Below are 15330 nucleotides of genomic sequence, written 5' to 3'. Positions count from 1 at the left end.
TTGGGAGATGCAAGACTATTAATAGTATTTTAAGACCCCAGAAGATAAATTCCTTTGGATAGATTTTCTGGGTCCAAGGTTCTTGCTGGTCAAGAGCATATTCAAGGGTTTCCTATGTAATTCTAAAATTCTAATCTTTCCTCTTGAAAGGGGGTAACAATTTAGAATCCCAGCAGTAGTGTCTTAGAGAACTGTTTGTTCCTGAATATTGTCACTTTTTAATCTTTGCCAGCCTGCCAGTCAAAACCTACCTCATGTCATAATTTGCAAATCAGTGATGACTAGTGAGGTCAAAATTCTTATTAGTCATTTGCCTTCTTTGAAAATTGCTTACTTATGCCCTCTCTGTTTGTGAAGATCTTCATATTTATATCCCCCTAGCATGGTGACTGTCACTTAATAAGCACCATAATAAAAATGACCGGTCAATGAGAATTTCTATTAAAAAATCCTTTTAAAAAAAATGACTTTATGGAGGCACACTTTGCATGGCAAATAATTCATTCATTTCCAATGTACAATTCAGTATTTTTAGGAAATTTACCAAGTTGTGCAACCATCACCATAAATCAGTTTTAGAACATTTTCATAACCCCATTAAGATCCCTCATGCCCATTATGGTTAATGCCCATTCCCAGCCCACCACTTTCTGTTTCTACAGGGCTGCCTCTTCTAGCCATTTCATATAAATGGAATCATATAATATGTGGTCTTTTGTTTCTTGCATCTTAAAAACAATTTCTTTTTACTAGGTTCTTAGTCACCAGTCTTTATGGCCTTCTGCATTCTCTCTGCCATTTACCCCTTACAAAAATCTTGATTCATGCAGACATGCCCTTTTGATGATATCTCTCTCCCTTTCCTTCAGATCATACCTGATTATCCTGAGGAGAGAGCCCTCATGGGACCTGCTAGCACCTCATCTATCCTGTCTCATATAGCCACCACGCCTTCCAGTTTAGGCTATGGAAACCCCTGGTAGCCTCTCCTACCTTTAAAAATTCTCATGCGACTGCACTTAAGTGGAGCACGCACTCCTTCTCATTCGGTCTCCTAGATTTTCCCCCCACTGTTCCACTGTTATCATAAACCAACCTCTGCTTCAAAAGGAAATCTTTCTGGGGCGCCTGGGTGGCTCAGGCAGTTGAGCATCCAACTCTTGATTTCGGCTCAGGTCACAATCTCAGGGGGATGGAACTGAGCCTGACTTCAGGCTCTGCTTGGTGGAGAGTCTGCTTGAGACTCTCTCTCTCTCTCTCCCTCTGCCCTTCCCCCTGCTGCTCTCTCTAAAATAATACATAAATCTTAAAAAAAAAAAAAAAAAAAGGAAATCTTTCCTCATTAACAGTAACTAGGCAAAAGCTCCAGATACCATGGTAATGTAGTAGTATATAATATGTATCATATGTTAATATATTCATGTTACTTCACATTCACATCAGCAGCATTTCATTTTTAATTTTCTCCATGTTATTTTTGTCCAGGCCAGATTACCAGCACCAGATTATTATAAGACCCAGAATCTTTTCTGTACTTCCTTTGCCTGGATTGGTGTTAGTGAACCTTCTATAGCTCCCCTATCCCCTGCTCCCTGGCCAGCAAAAGACACCTCATATCACAGAGGTCTTTGCTAAGATGTGCCCCCGAGAGCTGAAGATGGGCCGGTTCTGAGACACACAAAATGCAGGGATGCCCTCTGCCTGTCTTGAGTTTTGCCTGATGTCCAACTTCCCAGCCTTGCTAGGTGCATTTCCTATGGCAATTCCTACACTTCCCTCCGTGTGGTGCTGCCCTTGGCCTTGCCTTGAAAGAGCTTTGATCAATGCTCAAGGATTACTGAAGCCAGACCATGTCCTAGAGATTATGTTCAATTTGTTTTCCTTCTTCAGGGCCACCAAGCCCTGAGAAATGTGTCAAAGATGACGCAGGGACTCAGTTCCATATTGCCCTTGCCTCCATTTCCAAGTTCCTCCATGGTGAAAACCATTGAGAGTTATGAGACTTAGTAACACACATTCTCCCTTTCTTTCCCTCTTCCCTAAAACCAACCAAATCTGAGAGTTCACAACAGCCAGTCATCCACGAACTCTCACACTGCACCATTCAAACGGCAGCCACCCTCTTCCCCTTCCCCAGAGGTGATACTAAGAGAAGGGGTCTATGCATCTCAGAAAGCACATGAAGCTACTCATACACTCATTCAAACACTGATGAAATGCCTGGACCCTCCAGTTCCCTCCCCTTTCAAGTGGCTCCAGTTCCATCTTGAAACAATTTCCTCAGTTTGCCTCAATCCTTCCAGGGTCTGTTCCATTGGCTTGGCCAGAGCCTGCCCTCACCTCACACCAAAGCTGGTTTCACTTATGTCAAAACAGCTTCCATCAAGATAGTGGGCTTCTTTTCCAAATTTCTTTCACTGTTTTGAAGTCAGCAGAGAAGACATACTTAAGAAATTGCAAAATGAGCACCTCAATCGGTGTGTTCCAGCTAATGTCATGCACTGTTCTTCTCTTGAATCTCTTCTATACAGTGTACTGGGAATTTTTTAAAGATTGATTTTCTTTTCTTCTTTTTCTTTCTTTTCCAAGGCTCTCTGGCAGGCAGAGCTGGGCTGGACAGGTCTCATAATCTGCAAAGGTTCCTGTACACTGGCTTTGTAAGTTTTGCAACATTCTTCTCTAAGCAAAGGATGCTCCTAAGAACCTGGATTTGTTGGATATTTTCCCTCTTGTTCATCCATCTGCATGATCCTCTAGGATTCTTCTTGGTTTGGAAGACTTCGATAACAAGAAAGCCAGATCAACAGAACTCTGGCCTAGAAAACAGATAAGCCAAGTCCTTACAGATATGGACAGAACAATTTAAAAATCTTGGCTTCCAATCAGTGCAGTCTTCATATTGACCAATTTGAACTGTGGCATCATTGAGTATCTTTGTGGCCCTTTGTTCTTAGTTTATGTTCAGACAAGGAACATACAGAGGCATTTGTATTTGTCTACTATTTTTAAGATAACTGCAAGTTAAGCATTAAGGAAACCTTAAATTATCGGATGTATAAGCATCAATGTTGATATGAAAATGTAAAACTTGCTTTTAATAGTCTCTTTATATTAAAAGCTCCAAAAACTAACAAGAGTTATAATAGACAAGGGGGTGAATACCAATATTAAGTTGTAACTACATGCTGTGTACTGAGTTAACTGCACACGCACTTTACCTCATTTCAGTCTAAAGCAACCCTATTAAGGCTGACATTATGTATGAGTCATGTTTTAGGAGCAAACTGAGGCTTAGAGAGAATAACTTGCCCAGGGTCACAGAGGTGGCAGGGGTGGAGCTGGGATTCAAATTCCCATCTGACTGCAAACAAACCCAGCCAGTGACCTTGGGATTCACTGTGGCAAAGCCCCATCCTAATGTTGGGCATTATGACAAGGTTTGGATGAAGGAAAAGGGCTACAACTTCTAACAGCCAAGAGAAACCTCTCCCCACTTCATTTTCCTGGTCTGTTAACACCCAAAATATGTGCCACACCCATAAGAAAAGGGCCCTAGGGAAAACAAGAGGTATTTTCAGGCAGGCCCAGAAGGCAGGTTAGTATTTGGGAGGGGTGGGTGGTTTCTTGGGGTGTGGGTGGAAGTGGCCAGCTCTCATTCCATTTCTCAGGTATGAGCTGAGACAGTCCCCAAGATTTCTGGAAAAGTGGAGGCAATACTTGCTTAGATTAGCTAGAATCAGAGGATTAAGGAACCAACTTGGCCCCCAGCCCAGCCAAGGCCAAACAAAATGGCTAACACCAGCTATGCCCTCCAGTGCTGGCCTCTCCTTCAGGTGGTCTCTGGAGCTCAGTCACTGCCTTTGCTCCCCACAGTGCCCTCACTCCAGACCAGTGCTTCTCAAGCAGCACTATGCTTTTTTTTCACGAGGAACTGCCCCTCCTGATTGCAGGCAGTCTGTGCATACCTTCTGGCCTGTTGTTCTGAACTCTTGTTCCTGTGGATTCTTGTACGAGATAATGTGCTGTCAAGCAGTGATGGGCCCACACGGATTAGAATAAGGAAAAGGCAAGCAAATCTCTGGGCTGAAGTACCACTCAGATGTCCCTTCAAGTTAAGGACTTGCTGTCCAGCTGGTGAGGAGTGTGTTAGCTCAAGACCTCCAGCTGTGATCTTCATCAGAGTCTGCCTCGGCTTTCAAGTCAAGGTCATACGGGGGCAATTCCTGGCCAATGGTGAGCAAGTTGGTATGGGGCCAAGGACAGGATACCTCAAGATGGGCCACTTGGGTGTGAAGATTATTTTGAGTTAAAAAACAATTAAAACTCTGCAGATTCAGGAAAAGCTCTTTACCTCCCCCACAAGTGCCTAAAAAGAATTTAGATAGACGACCTGCTCCCAGAAGAGAGCTATCAGCATAGATAACTAAATTATACTATGAACTAGATATGGTGGACAGGGAGGAACCTAGCAAGGCCTGTTTGATCAAAGCCTCTATGTCCCGTTGCTTCTGAGTGGCCCAGAAAACATTTGTTTACCAAACATTCACTGTTTTTCATCTTCCTGTGAATTGCATTCCCTACTTTTGAAATCCCAGACCGCTACCTCCTTCTGCTTAGTTCAGAATGACATCTATACCTCATGGTGTCGTCTTTGGAATTTCCATGTCTGTGTGGGTTCCTTGTATGCTATTAAATTTGATGTTCTCCTGTTAATCTGCCTGATGTCAATTTGATTCTTGTCTGGCTAGAAGGACCGTGAGACAGGATAGTCTTGCTTCCTGACAATGGGGAGATGAGGCCTGGCCATTTCTACACTCCAGGCACATTTTGCCTAGAGCTCCCTCTTGGGCTGATGGGCTTTGTCACATGGGCAGCATGGTGTATGGCTCCCTTGCCCAGTGCTGCTTTCTCCTGTTTCCTTTCACAGGTGTTATCCCCACAAACATTTTGCACTCTTAGCTCTAACTCAGCATCTGCTTCCTGGAGAACTCAATCTGAGTGAAGGCAATATAATGAGATTAACAAAGTATTTCCCCAAAAGGAGATGATGGGAAATAACAGTAGCCAAAAAAGGTCTGTTATGGATGGGTAGGACTCAGCTAACTGGGTATAGAAGCAGCCAGCAGAGCATTCTTGAGAAGACAAGTTGGATGAATGGAATTCACAAAGATTTCCTTCAAACCTGTTGGCCGGTAGCTAGAAAAACCAAAGGGCAAAAGGCTCCTTCTGCAAAGAAGCTCCTTTGGATTAGGATTCTCTTTACTCATTACCCAAACATCTTCACCAAAATTCAGCCCAGTATCAAGTATTTGGAGCAAGATTATGTTTGGTTCATGTGTCAGCACTGCTACCCTGGTCCGTGGGCAGGACACTTAACCTCTGAGACTAACCCCTCGGTCTCACAGACCTACAGCGTCATGGGGAGGATTGGAGAAGATAAGGGAATAAGCAGGCTGGTTTCCCACTTGGCACATAAGAAATGCCAGTGTCAGCTCCTTTCCCTTTCAGAAATTTGCTAGGTAATCACAGGTTGACCAGTTAGACTTGTCTGCTGCCCTTGTCCAGTCTGAAATCCCGGACAGGGCAACTCACAGAGGAGACTGGTCAAAGCCGATTCTGTGGTCTGAGTGGAGCAGAGAGAACCACAGTCAAGTCAGGGAAAAGGAGTCTCTGGAAAAATCAAATTCACAGGGACAAGCAGAGAGTCAGAAATGATTCCAAAAATAAAGATCTGAAAAGGCAGGGCAAATGTGCCTTAGACACAGAGCTCTCACAGAGAGGCATTTTGAGGGTCTCATGGACCTATGTCATTCCATGGAGGATGGGTGTTCGTGTGCTGTGGGGGATCAGGCTAGCACGGGCAACCAGCAGCGACTGGCCAACTGCAGGCCATATTCTCTGCCAGAGAAAGATGAGACACACGTCTTTCAAAACACAGACCAAGGGTGGCCTCTTGTTTTGCTTCCATGTCCATCTGGCTAGGGTCAGCCCTCAACTCCCAGAGCAATTGCAAGCTTTCTGGCCTGACCTGAACTCTGAGGATGGTCCCAGAGGTCCTGGAACTGCTCCAGCACTCTGGGTGGAGCCTGGGAGGTTGCCCATCCCAACCAAGCTGTGAGATGAGCTGACCCCTAATATTTTATAAAATATGTGGGCTGCTCACACTGACACAAGCAACTGCCACAATGAAATCAGATGCACGTGTGTGCAAGAGAGACGCTATCACTCTCAGCATTCACTTCTCTCTGATGTACCTTTCTGCCATTTGTCACAAATATCTGGACAACAACCCTCCTTTTTGGTTCAGCTATCTCCTTTAAAAGGGCTTCTTTCACTTTTCTGAGGCAGGGATTTCAAAAGCCCAATTGGTTTTTGTTTTTGTTTTTTTAAGATTTTATTTATTTGACAGAGAGAGACACAGTGAGAGAGGGAACACAAGCAGGGGGAGTGGGAGAGGGAGAGGGAGAAGCAGGCTTCCCACTGAGCAGGGAGCCCGATGCGGGGCTCGATTCCAGGACCCTGGGATCATGACCTGAGCCGAAGGCAGATGCTTAACGACTGAGCCACCCAGGCTCCCCTGCCCAATTGTTTTTAATATTAAGTGTTTCAACATATTACAATGCCGTTAGACAGTGAACATTATGGTATTTTTTAAAAGTTTAGAGAGGGTCTCTGTAGACACATGAGTTCAACTCGAGGGGAAAACACTCCTGGCATGAAGAGCCAGCTCCTCTGCTTTTGTATGAGGTGCAAACAGGTGTGGGTATTTGAGTCACAAGCATGCCTTAGAATATAAGGAACTCACTTTGTTACCAAGTGTTCTCCACAGGAAATAGCTGGCAGACGGCACACACTAAACTTGGAACCCTCCAACTTAGAGCAAACGGAAAACATCCAAAAACAAAATCAGAGCCATGGGCCGCCTGGAAAAACAAACACCCCAAAAAGTTATTTCTTGAATTGCGCACCAGGAAGAGTGTGATCTGGAAGAATCTGGAAGCGAGAGAAACAAAAGTATTGACCAGAGGACCTTCTCGAATCTCTGGGGGGAAAAAAAACATGAGCGTTTTCCACTGTGGCCTTGTTCCATTTAGACTCAAACATTTCTGAAAGATAAAGGGGTATCTTAACTTGTTCTGACTTCCCAAAGTGAGGAGAAAACCACACCCACTTTTCACACAGATTGGAGCTTTATGAGGATGGCTGGGTCTCAGGTCAGGGGTCAGGGCACCCAATTCACCAGATACTTAAAGAGCTCCATGTGGGCTCTGGGAAAGACCCAGGACACCATATTGTCAGAGAACACAGCAACTCTCAATAACCAGAGGATTTTTTTTTTTTTTTGCTGTTATTAACACCTTACATCCTGAACTCTCTTTAGAGATTTCCTCCTAAAGACACTTACTGCAGTCTTTTAAAATTTGCTTTTATGGTCTACTGAGAGCATCAACATGAGATTTGTTTACCCTCCCTGTCCAATTTCCTCAAAGGATTTACATATCGGCATCACCTCGTCTCACAAGGTACTTTGGCTTTGGGCAAAAGGACATGATCTCCTAGATGACTTAAGGGAACGAAAAGCTAAGTTTGACAAAGCAGATCTGTGGAAAATTTCAATATTGCTGTTTCTTCAAGAGCTGAAAAGGAGGGATTTTTAAATTATCAGGTACAAAGCTTAAAAGGCCCAATTTCACAACTTCAAAACAATCAAGTAAATACATCGTAAAGTCCAAAGGGGCCTCTCACAGACTCTTCCAAATGGGCTTAAGTTCCAGATCAGAGTCTACAGACCTGGTCAAAAGAAAATGTCTGGTTTTTAAAATTGAGATGTCTCAATTCTCTCTCTCCCTGGGGCAGAGGTGAGGGATAGAAGGGAAAAAAAGAAAAAAAAGCAGCTGAGAGGAAGAACAAATAAGTAAAGTGAGTTTTCAGATTTTATTCTTAAATCCCAATAGGGCCAATGAATGAAGCCGTATTTAAAATGCCCTGCCTTGGATTTCAAGACAATGTGAAGACTCCTCAAACAACACCGAATCCAACCATAAATCACTCCCCAGCGTCCATGGATGAATGTGGAGGCAGAAGAGAAAAAACACACACCTACTCCCCCAGCCCCCAGCCCCCACAAGGGAAGCCCCCGTGAGGCATTCACTAGCAGACCCAGAAGGGAGTCAGTCTTGTGCCAAGGAACAGATTTTCTCTGAAAATTAAGGAGATGATATAAAGAGAATAAGGTTCAAAATCCTGAGTGCAGGCATGCTGACTCAGTGCTGACGAAACAGTGACTAAGGCAGTTGATTTCTGCCCTCACAGATTTTCACAGTCAACCTATAATTAATGTTACAAATTAATGTGTCAATTTTCTAATGAAATCTATAATTATTATAGTATATTATGAATTATTGACATGTTATATTATTGACATAATTGACAATAACATGCTATATCATTAACATAATGTGATATTATTAACATATTATTGTGTTATCTTATTGTAATATTAACATTTTTATTTATACACTAATAAATTATACTATATATTTATATATAGCATATATAATATTAATATGTTTATTATTTATATTATAATAAATTATATTACAGAAATAAAATTTTATATAATAAAATAGTAATATAAAAATTAATGCATGTTAAAATTTATTAGCTACTAGGTAAATATTTAATAAGATAATATTGATATATAAAATAATAAAGAGATATGAATTTATATTCTATAAATTTTAAAATATTAATTATGTGAAGATTTTTCCAATAGAAGCACAGGTTACTTCAGAATCTTCTAAAAAAGGGTCTGGCCTGCTTTGGGGGTGGATGCAGACAGGCAAGTTTTCCCTCAGGAAGTACCGGGGGGTCTGAGGTCCAGCAGAAGTTAGCTAGGCTGGGAGGAGGCTGAAGCATGGGGTCTGGATTGAGGAGAGAGGAGAGAGGGTCCAGGCAGATATTAAGACCATGTTTAAGGCCCTGTGTTGGAATGTGACTACGAATTCTAGTTCCCCCTCAAACTGGAGATGTACTAGTGGAAAGCCTCTGGGTTGAAGAGTTCCCTACCCCCACCCCCCCAAATTCACATCTACCTAGAACCTCAGAACATGACATTACTCAGAAATAGGGTCTTTGCACATGTAATTACTTAGGGATCCAGAGGAGATCACAGTGGATCAGGGTGGACTCTGAATCCAATGAAGGTGTCCTTCTAAGAGACAGAAGAGAACATACAGAGACCCAGAGAAGGCAGTGGTGTGTAGCTGGGAGTGGAGGTTGGAGTGATGCATCCACAAGCCAAGAAATGCCAGGAATTTCCTGCAAAGACGGAAGCTGGGAGAGATCCACGAGGTCCTTCCTCCCTTGGAGACCCCAGAAGGAACCACCTCTGTTGACAACTTGATTCTGGACTGCTAACCTCCAGAACCATGAGAAAAGACATTTGCACTGTTGTAAGCCATCGCATTAGAGGTACTTTTTTATGTCAGTTCTAGGAAGTGAATACGGCCTCCTTCTGCCCCCTTCAGCTTTTCCAAGACTTTTTGACTCTTGAACTTCTTTCACAATAGGATGAAATCTTGTAAAACCTCTAAGACCTGCTTAAAATAATTTCATCATGTTTTTCATGGTTATATAACCAAGTAATTTTAAATAAATATATTAGATATGCTATTAAAGGGCTTTAAAACCCCTTTTAATACAATCTAAAAATATCAAGATGTATTTCCCTGTTTCCCAAGTAATGCATGCTGTTTCATTTACTTCAGATTAATCTGTAAGGATAAAGACAATTTACTGACTCAAATTTAAACAATATACATCATTTCAAAATATTTAATATATATATATATTTTAAAGATGTTACTTATTTATTTGACAGAGAGAGACACAGGGAGAGAGGGAACACAAGCAGGGGGAGTGGGAGAGGGGGAAGCAGGATTCCTGTGGGGCAGGGAGCCCTATGCAGGGCTCGATCCCAGGACCCTTGGGACCATGACCTGAGCTGAAGGCAGATGCTTAATGACTGAGCCACCCAGGTGCCCCCTTAAAATATATATTTTAAAATACAGAGAAAAACTACCTATGTGATACTTGTGACATCAATAATAGGAAAGACAATACCCTGCTGTTTTAATTCTTGGATCTTTAGAATTTTTGCATTTGAATTGTATAAAATGTCCTAGTTCATTTTAAAAATTATTATGTTTGGTATTTAGATGACAAGATGGGAGAGATTTCCAGCTGCAACTTGTAATCATTTCTTCTTACATAATACATTATGGGGTGAATAGTGTTTACTCCAATAAATAGCAGCAACATTGGCTAGAGCAAGAGAGAGAAGTTATGTATGCATTTTGATCAGATGTGAATGGAACCTGAAGATCTGGTAAAGATCATCTTCGGGAGAATCATCACTGTTATATTCCTTGTTAATCTGAATCATCAGTGCCCCTATGCTCCTTGTCTTTAAAGACTTTTAAAAGGGATAGCAACAAAGATGTTACCAAGCAGGGGAAATGATTTAGGACCATACAATGGGCAAAACCACTAGGGTGGCTAGAGCTGATCATCTGGGAGGTGAAGTCATCTGGGTATCTGAGTCACAAGAACACCAACTATTTTCCCATTCAGAATCTGCTCTGAGATTCTTAATCCATGTTGGAGGGAAAATGTTTAAGCAATTATTTTATGTTCTGATTTTCAGCAAGACAACTGAAGCTGACTCCATGATCACCTTTAACAACAGGACCTCAGGAACACCACCGCCGGTTCTCGGTAACTTCCCAGTCACAGGTTTGTACTGTGCGACCTCCTGCCCGAGGGTGGGGTCTTGTGGCAGTGAGCTTCAGAGAGCTCAAACCACTGAGTGGTGATTTTGCCCTGGGTCAGAGCCAACAGGCATTAACTGCTGTCATGTCAGCTTCTCTCCTCACTAAACATGCTTCAGAAGGTATTTAAAAAGCAAACAAACCCAATAAAGATGTCAATGTGTATTATCCATGTTTCCCACAGGTTTCTAAAGGACCTTAAACTTTGGAAGGGGCTCAGTTTCTTCTGTGTCCTTTCCCCTATGACATTGGACAGGTTATCAGAACACATGTTTTACCTTGACCGCAGCTCCTTCCTTTTCTTGTAGCACTATAAATGGACTGCCATCCTGTCAGCCAAGCATGTCCAGGCATGTCACCTAACAGCATTAAAGACTTGAGTCGTTCACATTGCTCAGACCTCACCTAAAAGTTCTCGTGAAGAGAGGAGTCCCCAGTCATATCTGCTTCCAAACATGCCCACACTTCTAATGGGTGCCTTCATCCTACAGGGCTATTTTCCCTTCCTTGTACAATAAAGTTTGGATTTGCTACTTGCAGCCTTCTATGGAGGGGAGAGTGGAAGGAAAGGTCAAGAGAATTGTGTCAGGCAAAGTGCATCAATGGAGGGATAAAAGACCAATCAGAACTGCTGGGATTACACATCAGACACTCACTACAATTATTAGTACTACCTTACTTTGGTATAACTCTACATCTTACCAAAATCAGTAGTAGTCATACTATCAGCATCACTATCTGACCACTGCAAACTTGTGAGGTGGGTAAGGAAGATGTAGCTGTCACCAGTCTGTAAGTGGTAAAATTTAGGAATAAGGATGATGGAGCTTCATGAAGCCCATCTGGACTCCTGGTCCAGAGCACCTTCCTCCTTCTGTACAGAGGGAAAGAGATGGTAGAGCTGCTGCTTTAGGAACTGGCTGGACTATGGTCAGGAAGATCTTCCAGAATTCTCCTGTGCCACAAGGAGAATGTGATGCTCCGTGGGGAATGGGCTGGGTTAGACCTAGCAGTCTGTTGAATAGAATGCAGGTTTTAGAGCCCGGCAGACCTGGGTTTGAATCCAGATTCTGTCACTTGCCAGTTGTAGGACCTTGAGATGAATTATGTATTTTTTTTTTCTTTTTTCCTCAGTATCCTCATCTGAAATGGGCTGCTTTGAGAATTAAATGCTATTTAGAGATAAAGCATGACACCTACAAGTGCAATACCTGAAAAATGTTCACAGTGACTACATCCAAGCTTGCTAGGCTACATATGCAGACAAGTCAACTAAACTACACATAAAAATCCCCATTGGTGAAGGGCAAGAATGAAAACCCACATGATGAAGTTGAACATGGTGGGGAAGTGGATACCAGCCCTAGGGCTCTGCCCCACATACTCAGAGAAAGTCGGCTCTCCTGCAGCCCCCACCAGCAAGCCAACTTTCTAATCTGGTATTCTAGAGTGTCACATGTGAATCGCTCCAAACTCAGAGTATGGGCTCAGCTAGAAAGACGCTTGTTTCAAAAGAGCAAGAGGACAGGGAAAATTTCCAGAGATGTCTGTCTACCACTATTGGGCTCCTTGATTCATCTCTTCCCAACCCCTCAAGAGGCAGGTCCCCTCTGAAATTCCACAGAACACAGGTCTTAGACATCTTCCAGTGCCCAGCCTCGGGCTGATTACATTCAACTTGGCATTTGATGATACGCTTCCTCAGATTGATCCCCAGTTGTTTCACCATGCTTGTCATGTTGATCAACAAGATTGTGTACACCTTAAATCAGGTTCATGGCTCTTTTGCAACCTTTTGTCCCTGCCTCCCCCATGTTTGTCCCAGAATGCAGCATATTCCCAAGCACACTGCAAGCCAAGAGCCACAATGCATTTAATAATAGAATTGAATCCTTTACCCTTGGCGTTGAGAAGTAATGAGAAGTGGTAGAAAACAGCATTCAGAGTATCAACAACAAGGCAATGATTTTCAAAACATAAGAGAATTTTACAAAAATATATTTAGATATGGAGCTACATTTTCAAAACATGAATCATTGCAAGTGAGGATGGGGTTTAGAAATAGTAATAGCTACCAAAATTGATATGCACGTGCCATGGTCCACACACTGTGGTAAGCACATTGAGAAACTTATGCAATTTGTGAATATATTCTTGCAAAAACTCATATGGCAGAGAAGTAGAGTGAGATGTAAAAGTCACTCATTCATATCACCCTCCAAACCATTCCTATAACTTTCAACTTTTATCTTATCCACAAGTTGAGAGTACCTTCTCCTTTATGACTTCATGCATTTATGGTCTTACTTAGGAGGCTTCCCCTTTTCTTCTAATATTTTCACAGATTTCATTTTTATGTTTAGCTTTCTACCGCATTTGGAATTTATTCATCTATTTTAAAGCAGGACTTAACTTCATAGTCTCCTGTAAAAAGTTTTAGCTAATTATTGCAATAAAGTCCATGAAGCAGACTGTCATTTATCCTTCAGTTTTGAAGTGTCTCCTTTTCCATACACCAAATTTCCTGACATACATGGACCTATTTGGGATTCCTTACTTTGTTCCACTGATCTATTTGGCAATTCCTGTGCCACACTGCTTGAATTACTATGGGTTTAAAGTATGGTTTGTTCTCTGGCGAGAAAGCCCACATCCTTCCTCACTGTTCTTATTTTTCCAAAAATTTCTTAGCTATTCACTCACTTTTCCCCCTTCCAGATGAATTCAGGTTCATCTGTTCAAGTTCCAAAATAATTCTTTTCAGATTTTGATGGAAACTGTATTTAGGTATAGATAGGAAAGGAAGGCAGCAGCATCTAGTACTCTTAAAGGACAGTCTGCAGAGCTACAGGTATAAGAACCATGATTATAGATACATAATCTGAACAACTGTTCTTTAGTTAAGGATGCAATAAGTTAAGATCGTCCCCATTAAAAAGCAAACAACAAATTCACCCTAGCCAGCCCTAGCTTAGACTCTTTAAAGTAAATCTCCATGCTGTGATCAGCATCCCACAAGTTTTTAATTGAGGTTATGAAATCCAAGAAGGTTTCTTTAAAAGTTATTTTTACCAAATTATAAATCAAAGGCATACAGAGGTTACGAATTCAGACGTTCCTATCACACAATTATTTCAAATCACTCTCTCCCTTCTCCATTCTAACCTGAATTTCAGAGTGTAGTTTTTATGATATACTATATCTCCTGGCAGAGATATCTCAAAATTATTACCATAGACGTTTAGTGGAACAAGCCCAATTTTAAACTGAAAACAGCACTTTAAAAGAGATTTTTAAATTCTGGCATCCCTGTTTATATAATAATTACAATTCAATAAAAAAGTCATAATATTAAAATAGTGACAGATTTCCTTTAGAGGAGGTGAAACAGATTTTTCCTTAAAAAGAAAAAAAAAAAAAAAAACAAAACCCCCAAAATTAAAAGGGTTTAAACTGGTTTCAAAGTGTAATAAGAGATAGAAATAAGATCTCTATTTAAAATAGACAAAAATCTGGTACTGATGCTTTTGGGCAAAGAAAAAGAAAACATATATAGTCTGTCTAGTCTACTTTTCTTATTTTTTTCCACGCTTCAGGAGATATTATAAAGATAACCATCTAGCATGACTGAAGTGCAGAGATCACACGCGAGAGCAACAGTTTCTCTGTTCAATAGACTGCATTTGGCGAAGAGAGAAGGGGCAGCAAACCTCTCTTTCACGAGACATTACACAGACCTTGCTCTGATGTAATGACACATTCAAGGAGTGAACAGATAAACCCACTGTGACACATCTGCCCGATGATGGAAGACGACTCACGGATGGAAGACGACTCATGGTGGAAAGGAAGGGCTACGGATACTTGTAACAATGTGGATGAATGTCAAATGCATGATGCTAAGTGAAAGCCTTAAATGGCTACCTGCTGCAGGATTCCATTTATGTAACATTCTGGAAAGGTGACATAATAGGGACAGTGAACATATCAGTGGTTGCCAGAGGCTGTGTGTGAGCAGAGGGTTTGACCACAGGGCGGTCACTTTCTAGGGTGATGGAATGGTTCCCTCTTTTTATTTTTTATTTATTATGTTCAATTAGCCAACATTGAATGGTTCCCTCTTGACTGAGGTGGTAGTTTACATGACTTGTGTTTGTCAGAATTTGTAGACTGGTACAACTGGAAAGGTCTTCCTTTAATTTCTTATGTTAGCATAATGTCTCAATTTTGTACTTTAAGTATATTGCATTTAATCCTTTCTTCTGGAATTGGGTAAAATTCATTATACTAAACAGTGTAAGCAAATTCTATCTCAATAAATGACTTAATAATAATAAAGAAGAGGGGCGCCTGGGTGGCTCAGCCAGTTAAGCGTCTGACTTCGGCTCAGGTCATGATCTCACTGTTGTGAGATCAAGCCCCATGTTGGGCTCCATGCTCAGCACAGATTCTGCTTGAAATTCTCTCTCCCCCTCTGCCCCTCCCCCCACCGTTCACA

The 15330-nt window shown here is 41.7% G+C and overlaps 1 protein-coding gene across 8 annotated transcripts in view; it reads right to left on the bottom strand.

The window, feature by feature from the left end:
* Positions 1 to 15330, bottom strand: part of PDZD2 (PDZ domain containing 2) — a 343515-nt gene that overhangs the window by 100189 nt on the left and 227996 nt on the right. The window contains exon 1 of one of the 8 annotated variants that reach the window (XM_078066605.1): positions 2470 to 2930. The exons of the other annotated variants lie outside the window; for them this stretch is intronic. Within the exon in view, the coding sequence (XP_077922731.1) occupies positions 2470 to 2498 (29 nt within the window). The 5' untranslated portion in view covers positions 2499 to 2930. Of the gene's footprint in view, positions 1 to 2469; positions 2931 to 15330 lie in introns of those variants that run through there. 8 annotated transcript variants of the gene reach the window in all.

The sequence above is a fragment of the Halichoerus grypus genome, chromosome 2, assembly GCF_964656455.1.
Source record: "Halichoerus grypus chromosome 2, mHalGry1.hap1.1, whole genome shotgun sequence".
NCBI lineage: Eukaryota > Metazoa > Chordata > Mammalia > Carnivora > Phocidae > Halichoerus > Halichoerus grypus.
Note: the sequence above shows the minus strand (reverse complement) of the source record. Positions and strands in the feature narration are given on the sequence as shown.